At 34.9% G+C, this 17,499-nt stretch overlaps 2 protein-coding genes across 2 annotated transcripts in view; one reads left to right on the forward strand and one right to left on the reverse strand.

The window, feature by feature from the left end:
• LOC136040591 (small ribosomal subunit protein uS11m-like) overlaps positions 1 to 17,499 on the reverse strand; it is a 51,010-nt gene that overhangs the window by 31,221 nt on the left and 2,290 nt on the right. Inside the window, exon 2 of the mRNA XM_065724848.1 lies at positions 4,792 to 4,922. Within this exon, the coding sequence (XP_065580920.1) occupies positions 4,792 to 4,922 (131 nt within the window). The remainder of the gene's footprint in view (positions 1 to 4,791; positions 4,923 to 17,499) is intronic.
• LOC136040593 (uncharacterized) lies at positions 7,894 to 11,800 on the forward strand. Its single transcript, XM_065724849.1, has 2 exons — positions 7,894 to 8,665; positions 11,679 to 11,800. Exons 1-2 carry the CDS (start codon positions 8,028 to 8,030, stop codon positions 11,689 to 11,691), a joined length of 651 nt encoding a protein of 216 aa, XP_065580921.1. The 5' UTR covers positions 7,894 to 8,027; the 3' UTR covers positions 11,692 to 11,800.

Raw genomic sequence — 17,499 nt, forward strand, 5'->3', positions numbered from 1 at the left:
TAAGACAATCGTATCTTTGCTTGGATAGCACTGATTAGTTGTCAGCCGGTTTATACTTTCTCCTTGACTTGAATTTCTGGCCACATTTGGTGCTGGAAACCTCTCAAACTTTTGCTTGGAGGTAAAAGGGAGGGGGTGTGAAATTAGGAGAAGGGATAGCTGTCTAAATACTATTTGTTTCTCGGAAATGAACATTATATCTGTTTAGTGCTAGAATTATTGCCAGAATAACCCTACTACTTTTGTAGTCTTCATGAAAGATTTTATATCTAATTCAACACTTTAATAATAAAATTCTTGCCTCGCTAAATCAGAAAATTATTATTTACAAGATCGCGTAAATTTTTTCCGGTTTTATTGAATACCAGCTTACCTCCTAATGCCCCAGGATATATCCAAAAACTTACTGAACTTGTTCTGCTTCTTTTCTTACTTTTTTTCTCTCTATAAAAAGCAAGCCCTTGAAGGAGAGAATCTTTGAAGGGTGACCAGACCAGTTTCTATGATATGAACGTTGATAATGAATTCATGGCAGCTAATATTTCTTCAGTAGAAATTCCAGTAGCTATACTGAATTCCTTTTTTCCGGATTTGTTTTTTGTATTGCCCGCCTGATTAACACGTTTCCGAGAATTATTGATCAACAATTTTCACACCTTGATAGATGGTCAGTACGAACATCTATCAAGTAATTATCTATCAAGTAACTATATGATATTCTATAGCTGTTAGCTTTGTTGGATATACCTTCTATAATAATAGTTCAATTTTTATGGATCAATTCAAAACAACTTACCGAAAAAGAAGTTTTTCAGAGGTGATTAAAGAGCTAAATTAAACATAAGACCAGAGGAAATGGATTTCTTTAATAATTCAAACTCAAAAAGATGAGTTAAACTCAAAGTTTTCAACGTTAAACTTTGAAAGTTTAGCGTTGAAAAAACATCCCTTTGATGTTTTGATACTTTGCTGAAACTTTAATATTGAAATGGGAATTGTTGAAAAACTTTGAAATGGGGATTAATGAAAAACTTTGAAATGGGGATTGTTGAAAAAATTTAGCAATAAAAAACGAACAGATATTACATAAAAAAGTCTTTCCAAATAAGATGTTTTCCAAAGAATAGTAGAGCCATATTAAACTGAAGACGATGAGAAATAAATTCCTATCATATTTCGAACTCAAAACGACCGTAAATTAGTATTAAAGAATAAATGAACCCCAAAACGGACAGAAATTAAATAAACAATCATGGCAAACAAACATACATGAGGTACTAATTTAAATAAATAAATCTTAAAACGATTAAAACTTAAATTGAATATTCAAATCAAACTTAAAACGAACAAAAATCTCTCTAAAACAAGAGTTTCGCTACTGTCTCCTTCCCTAACTGTAAAAGCCTAAAGCCTTCTGCATCATTTGCGTTTTATCGACAACTATATTTGTCTTGAATTGCCCATAGAAAGAACTAATAAAATTAAACTGAATATACTGAATATATAAATTGAATATATTTAGTTTATATACTGAATATAAACTGAATGAGCTTTTGCTATTAATTACTGAAAGCTCAGCAGTTCACGATTTTATTTCTTTGTAATTTTTATTTTCAATATTGTATGTGCAAAAGATAAATATTTGTAATATAATTTGTTTTCCGAAAAGCGAAAATGACACAGTAAGCTTTAGACTTTTAAAGCTAGGGAAGGGGCCAGTAAACTCTTGTTTGTAGTGATTTTTCTTCGCTTTAAGTTTCATTTTAAGTTCGGCATCTCCCTCCATATGTTTCATTCTTTATTTCCATAAAGTTTCAACTTAATATCCTAAGCCTTTTTGGAAATCCAGATCAAACATACCCTTATTTCCAATATTAATTCTTATATGTTAACAATGGGCAAAATAAATAATTTATAGCACTTCCACGGAGACTGGGAGGTGTGTCAACCCTGGAAGGCATAGTTATTTGACCTTTGCATGATTTTGAACAACATTTCTATCTCAAATTTTTGTTCTGATACATTTGGGGGAAGAGTGTAGGGGCTGGGTTCCCTTTGGTCACTTTTGACTTGTAACAAGTGCACCAAAACTTTCGATTTCCAATCTGTTTATACGACCGACCTTTCCATAGAAACGTTATATGTTAAAAAAAGCAATAGCTATTTGGCCTTCGGACAATTTTGAATACAATAGCTATCTCAAAATTTGGATTAGATGCATTTGGGCTTGGGCGGGGGCTAGTTGCCCTTCGATCACTTTAGACTCTAAAAAAAAGAACTAGAACTTTCGATTTCCAATAAATTACTCCCAAAAGTTTATGGAGTCATCCTTCAACAAAAACCTTATATGTTAACAACGGACGATTTTTATAAGTCAAAGCCCTTGCCCTGGGGGCTGTGGGGGATTTGTCAACCCCTGAGTTATAGTCATTTGACTCTTGGGCTATTTTGAACAAAAGACTATCTGAAATTTTCATCGGATGCCTTTCGGGATAAAAAAAACGAGAGGAGGGGTGACTGGTTAGCTTCCAATCACTTTCAACCCTTAAAAAGCACTGGAAAGTCTATGCGACCACCCCTTCAATAAAAACCTTAAAAGTTAACAACGAGTGACTAGCATAGCTTATAGCCCTTGCTACAAGGAATTGGGAAGGGATATCGAACCCAGAATAATCATTTGACCTTCGGACTATTTTGAACAAAATGACTATCTCAATATTTTGATAGGAAGCAATTGAGGGGAAAATGGCGTGAGGGGGGCTTGTTACCCTCCGATAATTTTTAATTCTTAAAAAGGGAGATAGAACTTTAGATTTCAAATCGAATAAGCCTCTTCCGAGGTTTATAAGACCAGTCATTCATAAAAATTTTCTATGTTAACAATGGGCAGCTTGCATAACTTACAGTCCTTGCCTTGGGGGCTGTGCCAGGTGATTCAACCCCAGAACCATAGTTAGCTGACCTTCGGACTATTTTGAACAAAATGACTATCTCGATATTTGATAGGAAGCAGTTGGGGGGAAAAGGGCGTGGGGACTGGTTGTTCCCCGATAATTTTTAACTCATTAAAAGGTAACTAGAACTTTCGATTTCAAATCGAATAAGCCTCTTCCCAGATTTATACGACCACCCCTTCCATAAAAACCTTATATATTAACAATGAGCAACTTGCATAATTTAAGAGCCCTTTCCCTGGGGGCTGAGCGGGTTATTTCAACCTGCTGTTTTTTCAACCCCGACTGCTTCAAAGTTTTTATCACATGCATTAGGTAAAAGGGGGGGGGGTGGAGAGCTAGTTACTCTCCGATCACTTTTGACTCTCAAAAAAGGGACTAGAACTGTAGGTTTCCAATCGAATGAGTACCCTTCGAGTATTATAAGACCATCCCACCTATATGAACTGCCTTAGAGTAAAAATAAACAAATAGCAATAAAAAACATTACAGCATTGTGGCTCTTTATTATAGGCAACGCAATAGCGTTGCCTATAATTGTATGTATTTTTAGGGACAAATCTTATATGGTACGCCAATACGATCTCGGAGAATGTCAAGCTGTATAAACAATTTTTTTAGTTTCCAGAATTTCTGCTCGATAGCATTTTCGCCATATTCGGGCCTAAATGCTAGAATGCGGATATTTTCTATGATTTGATCTCTTCTTAAAAATGGTGCCAGGTCTTTAAATTTTCATTTGGATTTCAAAATTTGGGATTGGATGCATTTGGGCGGGGGGGGATTACCCTTCGATCACTATAGACTCACTTTCAATCCCCAATCGAATTAGCCCTCTCTATAGTTTACATGGCCACCCTTCCACACAAATCTTATATGTTAACAATGGGCGACTTTCATAAGTTACAGCTCTTGCCCCGGGACTGTGGGGAGTGTCAACCTCTGAGTTATCATTTGACTTATGGACTATTTTGAACGAAACAGTTATCTCAAATTTTGATCAGATACATTTCGGGAAAAAAGACGTGAGGATGGGGGGAGGGGGCTGGTTAGCCTCCGATCACTTTCGCCTCTTAAAAAGAGCACTACAAATTTAGATTTCCAATCGAATGAGCCCCTTCCAAAGTTTATACAACCACCCATTCCATAAAAACCTTATACGGTAACAAAGAGCAACTAGTATAACTTATAGCCCCTGCCCCGAGGACTAAGGGGAGGAGTATCAAACCCAGAACCATAGTTATTTGACCTTCGGACTATTTTGAACAATCTCAACAATATCAATCAAACACACTCCTCCTCTCATCTATACAAAACCCCATCAGCCCTCCTCCATAATAGCAGATTCACAATTATGCACTATCATACATTGATTTATCAAATCTCAAATAAACTAACTTAGTTAAACAAATATTTAAAGTAACTGTCAATACTAACCGTTTATTTTAGGTAGCAGTGTTTTAACGCCACCGCGGTTTTCCGCCACCTTTTAATTCAGGTAGGTCAGAATAGACATAGATATAGACATAGACAAAAGAACAGACATAGACATAGAAATATACATAGACCCAGATATAGACAAAAACATAGATATAGACATAGAGATAGAGATACATAGAAATAAGCATAGATAAACCTACCCTAACCTGTCTATTCTGACCCAACTAATCCTCTTAATGATGCAAGATTTCATGGGTGGCGGAAAACCGCGTTGGCGTTAAAACACCCAATTCTTTATTTTGAAAAGACTAAAAAAAAATTTTTAAGAGATAAATTACGATTCTGGACACCAGAACTTGTGATAACCCTTTTTTGTTTTAAATGCAAATTAACTTACCTTCTGAATCAGTGATGGATATGATAGTGTTATTAGGTGTTGTTTTTACGTGACACACTGGAATCTCAGCAAAGCGTATGCCTTGGAAATGTCTGTCGGGCAAATCTGGATCAGGAAACAGATCTGATGCCCTAAAACAAGAAAACACAAATAAACAACAAAATTGGGAGTATAAGAAGCAAATTCCAGCTTTGACAGTATGGATGTACATAGGCTCAATTCGAATATAGGGAGTTACAAAATTCCTTGAAGCAATAGAAGTCGGTTGTTCCAAAAATACTAGCACATAATTCGTATACAAAGCACTTTCCAGAAATACTTGAACCTAGGAAGACTGTTACACAGAAAATATTTCTGGAAAATGAGGGAAGATATCAACCCGCATACTAGCCTATTATAATAAATTTAAGGAAATATTTAAATTTGGGCATGTTTATTCCAACAATTTTTGTTCAGGTTGATCGGGTTATCTAGTCAAATTCAGTCCCTGAACACTTAAAAAGGAATATGAAAGAACCTTTTGCAAAAAACTAAATACACTAAATATCCATTTTCAAATATAATTCCAACAAACCTACCCAAAATATTAAGGGCGTGATAAATAAACTCCGTATACAGCAGGCGGCAAATACAATCTACCAAAAAATGCTACATATGGCGGGACTTGATCAACTAGAGCTGGAAGCGTGCTTGACAATTTTGTTTACCCCTCTTCCCAACTCATGATAAAAAAGAAAATTTCTCTACAATTTATGCTAACAGAAATAAGTAGAAGCGTTCCCTACTTTTCCTTTTATTTGTTTAAGATATTTATTCTTTGCGAATATTGCTGGCTCTTATGGCACTTGGTATTAACCAAGTGACATATAGCAATCGCAAATTCTGTCGGTCTGTCGGTCCCGGTTTTGCAACTTTAGGCACTTCCAGATAAGGTAGGACGATGAAATTTGGCAGGCGTAACAGGACCGGACCAGATTAAATTAGAAATAGCCGTTTTCCCGATTTGACCATCTGGGGGAGAGTGGGGGGCCCGTTAATTCGGAAAAAATAGAAAAATGAAGTATTTTTAACTTACGAACGGTTGATCAGATCTCAATGAAATTTGATGTTTAGAAGGATATCGTGTCTTAAAGCTCTTATTTTAATTCCCGACCGGACCTGGTGACATTGGGGGGAGTTTGGGGCGGGGGAACCTAAAATCATGGAAAACGCTTAGATTGGAGGGATCGGGATGAAACTTGGTGGAAAAAATAAGCAGAAGTCTTAGATACGTGAATTACACAATTGGAACGGATCCGCTCTATTGGGGGGGGGGTTAATTCTGAAAAATTAGAAAAAATGACGTATTTTTAACTTACGAAGGACTGATCGGATCTTCATGAAACTTCATATAGTCACGAGGACCTCGTGACTAAGATCTCTTATTTTAAATCTCAACCGGATCCAGCGTAATTGGGGGGGGGGCAGTTGAGGGGAACCGGAAATCTTAGAAAATACTTAAAGCGGTGAGGTCAGGATGAAACTGGATGGGAATAATAAAAACCAGTCTAAGACACGTGACTGACATAACCGGACCGGATCTGCTCTCTTTTGTGGAGTTGGGGGTGTATAATTTTGAAAATTGAAGTATTGGTAACTTACGGAAGGGTGACCAGATCTTATTGAAATTTGATATTTAGAAGGGTCTTGCGCTTTAAATCTCTAATTTTAAATTCCGATCAGATCCTGTGACATTAGGGGGAGTTGGACTGGGAAACCGGAATTCTTCGAAAATGTGAAAATTGTGGTATTTTTATTTACGAATAGGTGATCGGATCTTAATGAAATTTGATATTTAGAAGGAATTCATGTCTCAGAGCTCTTATTTCAAATCCTGACCAGATCTTTTGACATTGGGAGGAGTTGGAGGGGGAAATCATGGAAAACACTTGGAATGGAGGAATCGGGATGACATGAATTATTTTAAACCAGTCAAAAGAATGTTTTTGTTTGTTTTTGTTTTAGTGCAACTTGCTGTCACATTGTGGTTCGTTAAAAAAGCTGTTTGGATTGGGAAAAAATTATTCTGGTAATTCCCCCCCCCCTCCCGGCCATCGAAATTTCTCCCTGGAAAGCTCTCGCCCCCTTGGAAATGTCTGCCTGCAACTGCTTACTCTTAAATATTTTTGGTCTCTTAGAAAGGACATATGGCTGATTTCCGTTCGAATGAGTCCTCTCCCAATTTTCTATGACCATTGGACAATACAATCATCCTTGGGGGAAAAAATATCCATTATCTTTTGCAAAAAAAAATGCAAAATACTATATTTTTGCTGAGCGGAGCAGAATTTGTTCGATAGGCTCTTCGTGTATACTGAATCTGATGGAATGATTTTCATTAGTATCACTTGATACTAAGGTGTGTTTATTTCCTTTTTGAAAATCAGGCAAATGTTTTCTGGCTTGGAACTGATGGCTAACATTAAATTTATGAACATCATACAGTTTTGGAATATGCATAAAAATTCAGTTCTTTTTAAATATTAATTGCTATCAAATTTCTTTTTTTTTCAATTTTGGTTAATAGTGAGTTGTGTCACTCCTTACTTACAGTTCATTACGACAAAGTGTTTTATAAGTGGCAGGCAATCCAAAACAGACTCAGTTTACATTTGAAGCGAATCCCCTATATTCAATAGCTCCGCATGAGCGGAGAAGAGGGATAGATTTACATTTACTTCAATATATGAGGTAAATATGGCTAGCCAAAGTGAACTTTCATTCAAAAGTCCGACATCGGCGTTGACAGCTTATGCATTGAAATATTAAGGATGGCCTCGATTCCAACCGATCTGGTAGTTGGTTTATAAATAAACTAATATGAAAATTTATAATCAAACTTATAGGAAAACAATTTCAATGAATCTACTTTTGGGTACTTATTCAATTGATGAACAGTATACTGCAGTCATGTACTTAGTTACACCATCCAGTTACAAATGTACACCATCAAATTCTTAATAGTACACCATCAATTTCTAAAGTAGGCGGAGCCTGGATCCATAGATCCAGCTCCGCTGGTTTCAACAACAAATGAGTGAGAAGATGACGTCAGATAAAGCACAAAGATCACGTTATTTAAGCGTGATAAAGACCACGTGATTTAAAGCACAAAACGAGTGGGACGCTTCAATTTATCATTTACATTTCAGAGTCAGACTGAAAAACATCAATCGTAATTTTTATGCTACGCTATTATGAAAACTGAAGGATCAAATTCTGAAAAGCACTTCAAGTTAGCTGCAGAAGAGTTAAAAGGATTTGGCAAGCGAGAAATGAAAGGTCTCCAGCCTGTGTTAAAGAAAAAGGAGTTTATTTTTCGAGTTGGTCAAAGAGGTTATTCGAAAATGAGCCAAAGAAGTATATACACTGAAAAGAATAAAGTGGCTGATGAGCGTCAGAAGGGAGAATACCAGCCAATGTTGGAAAGGGAAGAATATATGTCCCAAGGAAGAAAAACCTTACATCAAAGGCAAAGCTATGAAGGAAAAACTTCAATTCATCCCCGAGACAAGGAATACAAGCCAGGTAGAAGCAAAAACGAAGTTCATTGGCAAAAAGAGAAGAGGCACAACCCTTGCTGTGGCGATAAGGTTGTTACATCTGAAATGGCTCTACAGCGAAATTTGGCAGCCCTCAAAAGAAAAAGAAGGGTTGCCCAGCCGAAAGAAATAGTACCTGTGTTTTCAGAAGATTTTCAATTTGCAGTCAATTTTCCTTTTGGCCCTGTCGATGTTTACTATTTGTGGATGCCGAAGGTACAACCTTGGAGCGTTAAAGAATTTGGAGGCTGGTACTTGTGCGAATACGAAGATAGCTTCTATCTGTCTTATAGGTAATATAAGCTTCTATCAAGTTTTCTAATCATTTCCTTTCCAGGACTTAGACAAAGGGGTTTGTAGCCCTGCCTTTTTATTAATTGTTTATACTCATGTGGTTAATCGTATATTTACGTCGTATTTTACAGGCCTATATAATTTATCTTAGATTCCCAGTTTGAGAACAAACACCTCCATCCTCTCCCTAACTCTTGTGAAAATTTACCGCTGGTGTAGATGACCATATCAATGAATACAGCCGCAGCTTAACTGACTGCACGAAACAGTTTTTAAGGATAAAACATTCGTGCTATAAATGGTCTTTCGAATCTCTCTGGCGTCACTTTTTTTTAGTTGTTTTATTTTTTTTAGTAGAAAAGAATGAGAAATTGTTATTCGTTTTAGTTTTTATCGTTTAAACAAAGCCTAAGTTTATGAATTAAAAGTTGGTACTATTTATACTATATAAGTTCAGGTATTAGTTATCACGCATTAAGTTATATGTAACAATTTAATTTGTTTAAATTTGTATGTTTAAATTAAAACTTTGCGACATCCGTATAAACGTCACTCTCTACAGTCATCACAAATACTTTAACCAGAAGAATAAGAAGAAGGTGATATCTTTTGAAAATATAGAAGCAGTATTCTCAAAATACTCTAATACAAGATATTTGATTAATAGGCTATACAAAAATAAAATCACAAGAAGGCTTTTGAAACACTTTGACGCTTTATCCTTTTTTACTTTTTACTTTTTTTTATCGCCACCCGTGCAATTTTTTTCTTTTTTGTATATTGATTGAAAAAAGGAAATTTGTTTTCGACACAGTAAAATGCAGATAAAAAATGTAAACAACAGTTGAAGCAGGCGTAGGCCTAAATACTATCATTTATGAACTTACATTTTGTCTCTAAAAAGGAGACCAATTGCTTTAGGCTGTACGTTTTATTTTTTAAACAAATTTGAAAAATATTTTTTTAACAGAAGCTAGTATTTTTTTTTGTGAGGATGAAATTTAAAACCAACATAAATTATTGCTGCACAGTTTATGCAAAATATATTGGTAAAATTGGGTCAAATTTACTGAAGTGTGGTATTGCCCTAAGTTAGTGGAATTCTGAAAAACTAACACTTTTCTGAAAACTAACTTTAACAAAAGTATCCCCAGGTGGACCTCAATAACTTAGCAATAAGAACAAGACTGTCACCCCTTTATAAGCAAACGCATTAATCCAATTTAACTAAGGAAGCTTGGATCACAATAAAATTTCTTAAATTGTTTCTTATATGCCTAATGTGCCTCTGGTGTTTTCTTTTTTATTTATTTTTTTTATCGCCACCCGTGCAATTTTTGTTTTGTTTTTTGTATATTGATTCAAGTAACAAAAAAGAAAAATTTACTTAGAGTTTTTTTTTCTAAAACTTCTTGTTAAAAAATTAGTTTTTTCGTCTTTATTAAAGTATTTTGTAAATTTGGAGTTTATCCGGTAGCTAGATAAAGACGGACCAAGGAGACTAGAATTAAATATACAACTTTTAATGTGTTAATAGCACTAATTGTAACATTTAAAATAATACTGGTAGTTTAAATATAAAAATTAGACACTTTTTTTCAAGAAAGGAAAAGGTGCCCCCAGGTTGGCTTAAATTCTTCTTTAAGAAAACAATATTTTATCCAAGACTTCTTAGTCCTAACGACTAGCATATTCAACTATTAGTTTTCTAAAATTGTTGTCAGAAAGGTCAGTCATTTAAGCTTACTTAGGGATAGCTTGATTTTTCCAATGTTCTAAAAAAAAATTCAAGCTCAACAAGTAAATTTTATCTCAATGGATACTATTTACTTATAGATATTCATAACTTGGATGTGCTGTCAGTGCAGTTCCATGTTCCTCAATTTGGAATTTCCAGAATAAAATTTTGTCTCTGAATAATTAAGGATTCAAAAACTGTCCTATGGTGTCTTTTTCCTCTCACTTTTTGGCTTTTCGCTCTTTATATGCCGTATAGAATCACGGATAAGTGGATGGTTTTGTGGCATAATATGCTTTATTCCTCTGCTGGGAGTTCGATGTTTAGTAAATTCACCTAAATTGTTTAGTTCGTCGGGAAGGTTTTGCCTGTTAGTCATTGTTAATAAGTAACTTTGTTGTAAAAAACGGTTAACTGTTTTTTTTTTTTTTTTTTGTCTTAACATTGGTACTCTTACATTTTCTGGTCTGAAAAAAAAAAACCTGAGGTTAGCAATGACTCATGAAAATCAACTAAATCAACTTAAAGTAGGTTATGATAAAATAACCCCAAATCGTGGCCACTATTTTCCTAAATGCTTGACTAGACTTCATTCAACATACTGTAACCGTTCCATAATTTGTCTATCAGGTTTGCGCCCATTTTTAATACTTATGAAATGTAGGATATTAGAGCATTGAATTTCCGTTACTGTCAATACCTTTTATGTCTGCCTTGTTGGTACGTGAACCGTATTTTTCCAATGTTGAATGCATATGACATATTGCCTATCAAACCCATATTTTAGGGTGGGTGGATAGGGAGGTCTGACCACCCCCCCCCTGAATTTTTCGTCTGATTTGTAAAAAACTTGACAAAAAAATATAAACAAACTTTTCCATGTGTTTTTCGTTATTTTGTTCCCCCGAATCCTCCCCCTCCCAAAATTAAATACCCCTCCCTCCTTTGGCTATGACCTTGAACATTCATTCTGGCTATGACCATGTCCATGTCATATAATAAGTTGGATTTCAAGTTAAATAAAGAGGCTTTTCAACGATTAGGTCCTTTTCACCCACTCGTGTGTTAGTTTGGCTTGTCTCAGGAAAGTTTCTTCGTATGTTTGTGTGTGTGCCTTAATAACCATTTCTGTATCAGTTTACTTATGTTTATGTTCACGTATGTCTTCATTGTATATTTATGTGCATGTATTTTTCTTTTCTTTTTATTTGTCTGGTTTCTTGAGCTACCCTGCTATTTATACATATTGATATTTATACAGAGAACTATTACAGGAATAAGCAGTGACTTGTACCCAACGTGGCGTAAAGGATCCTATTGGCTCAGTTCTTATAAAAAAAATAAGCGGCATGAACCAGCTGGTCGAACAAGATAGTCCCTGATGTGAATACTCCTGCACTACAAGAAATTGGCAGAGCCGTGAATGCTGCTATGCTGATCTTTAATTGTCCAGAGGAAAGCGTTTCAAAATATATACAAGTAAAAATTATTAGTGGATTTGAGGATGAATTGTAAAATTGTTATATCTTTCTGAAATTTTTACAATAAAAGGAAAAAAAAACAATTTCAGATTAAGTTTGTTTTAATAAACAGAGTAGGTCAGTGCACAGCTTTCGTTTCTTGAGGGGGCAGGGGGGATTAAAATTAGAAGTAGCAAAATATTAGAAAATAACGGGGATATTTGATTGATTGATACCTGTAGATAACTTCGAAGACCACACTGCCTTTCCATGACGAAAGGCATGGCGAAATGACGAAATATGTGTTCGAAATATCCAGTTAAATAATTTTATATCTATTCACTGTCAATAAAAAGGTATCATCCCTATTTTGAACTGTTTTACTTTCGTCATTGATACATGTGTTTTCACATTCCACAAAAATAATAAGCAATTAAATAAACGTAGTCACTACTAGAAGGCCAAATACCCTAACAAACAAACACACAGCTTGGTGGATAGACCAAGCTGGTGGATAGGTGGATATGCAAATGTCCTTGATACATGATTGACGGAACCGTACTGGATTCACTCTCTTTGGGGGAGTTGGAGGGAGGGGTTCAGTGATTTGGCAAGTTTGGTGCTTCTGGACGTGCTAGGACGATGGAAATTGGTAGGCGTGTCAGGGAGCTGCACAAATTGACTTGATAAAGTCGTTTTCCCAGATTCGACCATCTGGGGGGCTAAAGGGAGAGGAAAAATTAGAAAAAATTTGGTATTTATAACATACGAGTGGGTGATCGGATCTTGATGAATTTTGATATTTAGAAGGACATCGTGACTTAGAGCTCTTATTTTAAATCCTGACCGGCATTAAGCCTCTTATTTTCCTTTTAAATCAATCTATTGATTCATAGAATTTTGTTAGAGCTCATACCATATGATCTCTTGGCTCTTAGCTCTTCTTGCCTCGTCACAAGTGCCATATGAGCTCTTAGCTCTTGTTATCTTTCTTATTATATTAAGTCATATTATTAGTTTAAGTCAGTATCACAGTATGTGTCATTGAATGTCAAAATAAATTTCAGCACACTAACAACAGAATCAATGACAACAACCGTAGCAAAACAAGCAACGGTTGAAATAGTATTTAAAACATAAAATGAGTCACAAAATGAGACAGAACAACTACAAAATGAGTCAAGCAGTGAGACAAAAAAAAAGCAATAACATAAACAAGACAACTGCATAAACGTATATTGAAAGTATATATGGACAAAGGACTGACCCTTAGGAAGAGAAGTTACTACAAAACGCGAATCTTCAGACTAGTATTATTCGCTTGAATTTATTTTAACGAATTAGGGTTAATTACTAGCCTACCTCTAATTATAATTTGTTCAGATTCAAATGTGCTTCGATAGAACAAAATAATACGTTATGAGCTACAATTCAAACCAGAAGCAACCCCAAGTAAGGAGCCATATGCCTTTGGATTTCCCAAGGGAATTTTCTGGAAACAATAAGCATGCATGGGGGGGGGCTAAAGTTGAAGCTTTCAGGGAGTGTTTGGAGGGGGGGTTGAGTAGGCCTCAGAGACATGGCGGAAGTGAGCAGAGGTAAAATGAAAGAACGCTATAGGTTTCCAGCTCATAAAAAAAGCGTATCTGCAATAACTTGGGGCATTAAGGTGACTCTTTCAAGTACAGTTGGGGAAAGCCAGGGGGGTAGGGCAAGGAAAATTAGAATGTTGGGTTGGAATAATGATTCAGTTTTGATTGTTTGTGCTATGTCTGATAAGGAGGAAACCCATTTCGCCAACAAATATTGAACTCTCAACTAATGTATTGTGGTTAACAAGGCATAATGTTTCTGGAGATAGATGGAAATTAAATTTCACCAAGTGCTAGGCACTTCGAATTCCAATAGAGTTGATTAGAAAAACAGTAACAGAATTATTACAACTAGGGCTCTCACTAAGAGGACTCAATTACTCAACTTCAAATGTTCCATCATTTTTTTTTCTTGAATTATTCCTTCTAAAAGAAGGAAATTTACATGAAGACTTTGAATAATCTTTTTCAGTTAACTCTCTCTAACAAATAATCTAGTGAAAACTCCAGAAGTTCATTATTTTGTGAAACACCTGAAAAGTTATTTATTTTTATGTATAAAAAAGCTAGTTTCAATCATATTATTTTAGTAATACTACTGATGATGGTTGCTGTACATGTGATGGAAATATTTGGACTTTTGTATGTTTTTTTTTTCACTGTCTAAATAAATGGATCTATCCCCATTTGAAAATTCATTTGTTTGTCATAGAACGGCAATGTGGTCTAAAAAAGAACCTAGTTTAAGGTGTAACATCAAATATAATTAACAAATCATCCAAGTTTTCAACACATGAATTTTTGTTTGCTTCTGTTATCTGGGGGGTGCACAAATTTAAAAGTGGAAGTATGTCAAACTTATTTTTATCCAAATTTGCCTTTCATAACTCTATTTTTTATTAATGCTTCACATTAACTTTTTGAATAAACAGATGCATCTTTGGCCCTCAAATCAATTTATTCAAAAAGCCAATTTTTTTTGAAATTATCACCAAACATGTCAATTTAATAATTAAATTACCATCCCTAAGCATACTTGCGTACTGAATTTAATTTTTTCAATAAAATGTGCAATTTATACTTTGAATTCATGTATCCTCTGAATCAATTTGGCACAAGGTAGCCACCATTCTTCACAATAATACAAAAAAGAGGTGTAAATAGTCACCATGTTCTTACATAGCTTTGTAAATAATCTTACTTATAATAAACTGTTTTTATGTAGTTTATAGCTTTTGTTGCTTTTGCAAAAACGTCTTTTAATTTCTTTACTCATATTTTTTATACTGGATGTGGTGTGGATTTTAATGGCTTTAGCTTTCCCAGGAAAGAGTTTGTAAAAGAATATATATCATCAGATACCTTATTCTCTTCAACACATCAAAAATATCCGATTCTTTTATTCTTCTATTTCAGCAAACATGTGTATTTCAGTCAAGACTATTTAGCCCTTTTCCTTTTGATTCCTTCTGTGAGTTGAACTGAACTACTGCAAGTATTCGTTCCTTATTTAACTTGTATTGGCTTGAATCTGACTAGATATCATGCAGTAAATCTTTTGATTCTAGGAGTTGAACTATCAGAGGATATACATTGAGTTCAGCTCTCTGTGTGCAGGTAGGGTCAGCTAGAATCTTAGCTGATAGTGAGATTTTGAGGGGTTTGAAGCACTTTAACAGTATACAATGCAGGTCAAGCTGTGCAGACGTCAGCATATTACATTCAAACAGGCAATGGTCAATTGTTTCATTTTTTTATATTGCAATGTCTGCAAAGAGGGGTAGAGGGAATGGAGCCACTTGAATTTTAGGACTGATACAAAAACCCTTGAAAATTTAAATCATCTGAGCCTGAACGAATTCTATGATATATTTTAGATAGGTGCTTGTTTAGGGAAGGGAGATAAATTTGGTTTATTCTCTAATGGGGATTGGTCTCCCACTTAGCTGGTCAATCTTATATGTTTTGCAAGTTCATCAGCCTGGTGGTTACCTGTTGTGCCTGAGTGGCTTTGAACACACTGAAGGTATGTGCTTATGCCTCTTAAAGCAAGAGTATGAATAATATTAAGATAATAATGTGTGTCTATATCCATCTTATATTAAAAGGCTGAGTAGAGAAGCTCTGGGCTTGACAGTCAGAATATACTAAATTTTTTTGTCAATTAGAAATCAAGGGCTAATTTCTTTGTACCTAAATTGTGCAGTTTTAGCTACAATGGTTACTCCTTTTACTTGTAATGTTAATTTTATAGTAGTTTTAATCTTCATTTGATTTACTAGTCTGTGTCTCCCAAGGAAGGCATTCCTCCCAGTTTGAAAAACACTGCTCTCAAGTGTAAATTCAAACGGGAAGCTGCTGATCATCAACTGCACCTGTTCAACAAAAACAACATCAGTCATCACTCTGGAGCTTCTCAGGGAGAAATCCTTAGATTGCTCCAAGTTGCAACTTAAGGTAGCCTAATTAAATTCCTTATTCTCCTTTTTAACATAATAATTTTTACTCTCACAACACACCCTCTGACAGACACATATGCAGCCCTAATAACATGGTTGTTTGTTGTCCTATGCATTGCTTGATCTATTGCAAAGGCAAATTATGTTATGTATATTCAAGATGTCCAGTTTAGCCTGAGTGATGCTGAATATTGGTTAAAAGACAGTATTTTAAATGAGTTAAAAATGTGACTAATAACAGAAGTATGGCAGCTAAAAGGCCCCTAAAGTCCCTAAAACTGGAGGAGGTCCCTAAAAGCCCCTTAAAGAGCCTTCAAGTCCCTAAAAGTTGCATGTAAATACTTCAGCTCAGGAGTACTTTTAGTGTATTAGTAACCACTGTTGTCCTGAAAACTGCAGAATCATTTCAAGTCCATAGCATTCAAGTCTTCCTGATAACTATGGACCAATAGATTTGAAGTACAGTGTCTCTGGAGTCACTTTAGTTGCTGTGCTTTTTTGTATTTTTTTTATGTATTCCCAGAAATTCAACATTTTTTCATAGCTTGCTCTTAATGGACTAGCAACTTCACTAAAGTAGCCATTGATACCAAAATGGGAAGCCAAGGGGTCAGATCATTTTGATATTACCCATATCTTGTTGCATATGCAACTTCAACCATAAAAAAATATAAAATTAGAAGTCTAAAAATACGGCCTTTTCTGTTCTAGCATATCTGCTTTGAGACAAGGCCAGTCTCAAAGGAGTCATCCACAAGATAAGTGGTCTTTTTAGGGGAAAAGACCACTTTGTGGGAAAAACCACTTTCTTTGGCATTCTAGAAAAATAGCAATCAGTTTTTAGACTGTCCCTTTTTTTACTACAGTATGACACAAAACAAATCTAAACCCAATCACCTCTCACTAGAGCTAGCCCAGTGGGAATAATTGTCATCATAAATTCAATGTGTGGTCTCTGTTTTGACAAGCAACTGAAATGAAAAAATATATATATTGAAAATATATATATTCAATTGAAATGAAAAAAAATACATCAAAATAGGATAATTAGGATAATAGGATCCTTCTAGGCTAAGTCAATAAACTAATAATTTCAAATGTTTGATCTTTAATACTTTTAATAATAACAATATTGTTGCATAGCTTGGATTTTTAGCTATTCATTGGCCTATACAAATCCTCTCAATTCTTATTTGATAGCAAGATGTGAGGTTTTGAGTTTTACATAATTTTACATAATTGGATGTGTTTTTTTTTACCCTATTCTGTAAGTTTGCCCTGATATATTTAAATTTGATCTGAGTGCTCATTTTAATTTATATATGCTTTAGTTTTAAGCTGGTAAATGATGCCAAACAAAGCCACAAAATCAGCAGAACTTGGTTAAATTCTAGACAAGCTACTGTTTGCTATCTTGGAAAGTGGTTAGGATAGGAGAATGAAACTTTCAGGGATGGATCTACAGACTAAAGTATGTCCTGGAAAGTATTCTGATGCAACTACTTCCACTTGATCTCCCTTTTAGAGGACACTGACCTTAGTGATCTTTAAAATTGTTGTTATGAAAGTAAAACCTAGCAAAAA

Source organism: Artemia franciscana, chromosome 21 (genome assembly GCF_032884065.1).
Source record: "Artemia franciscana chromosome 21, ASM3288406v1, whole genome shotgun sequence".
In the NCBI taxonomy this organism is placed as follows: domain Eukaryota; kingdom Metazoa; phylum Arthropoda; class Branchiopoda; order Anostraca; family Artemiidae; genus Artemia; species Artemia franciscana.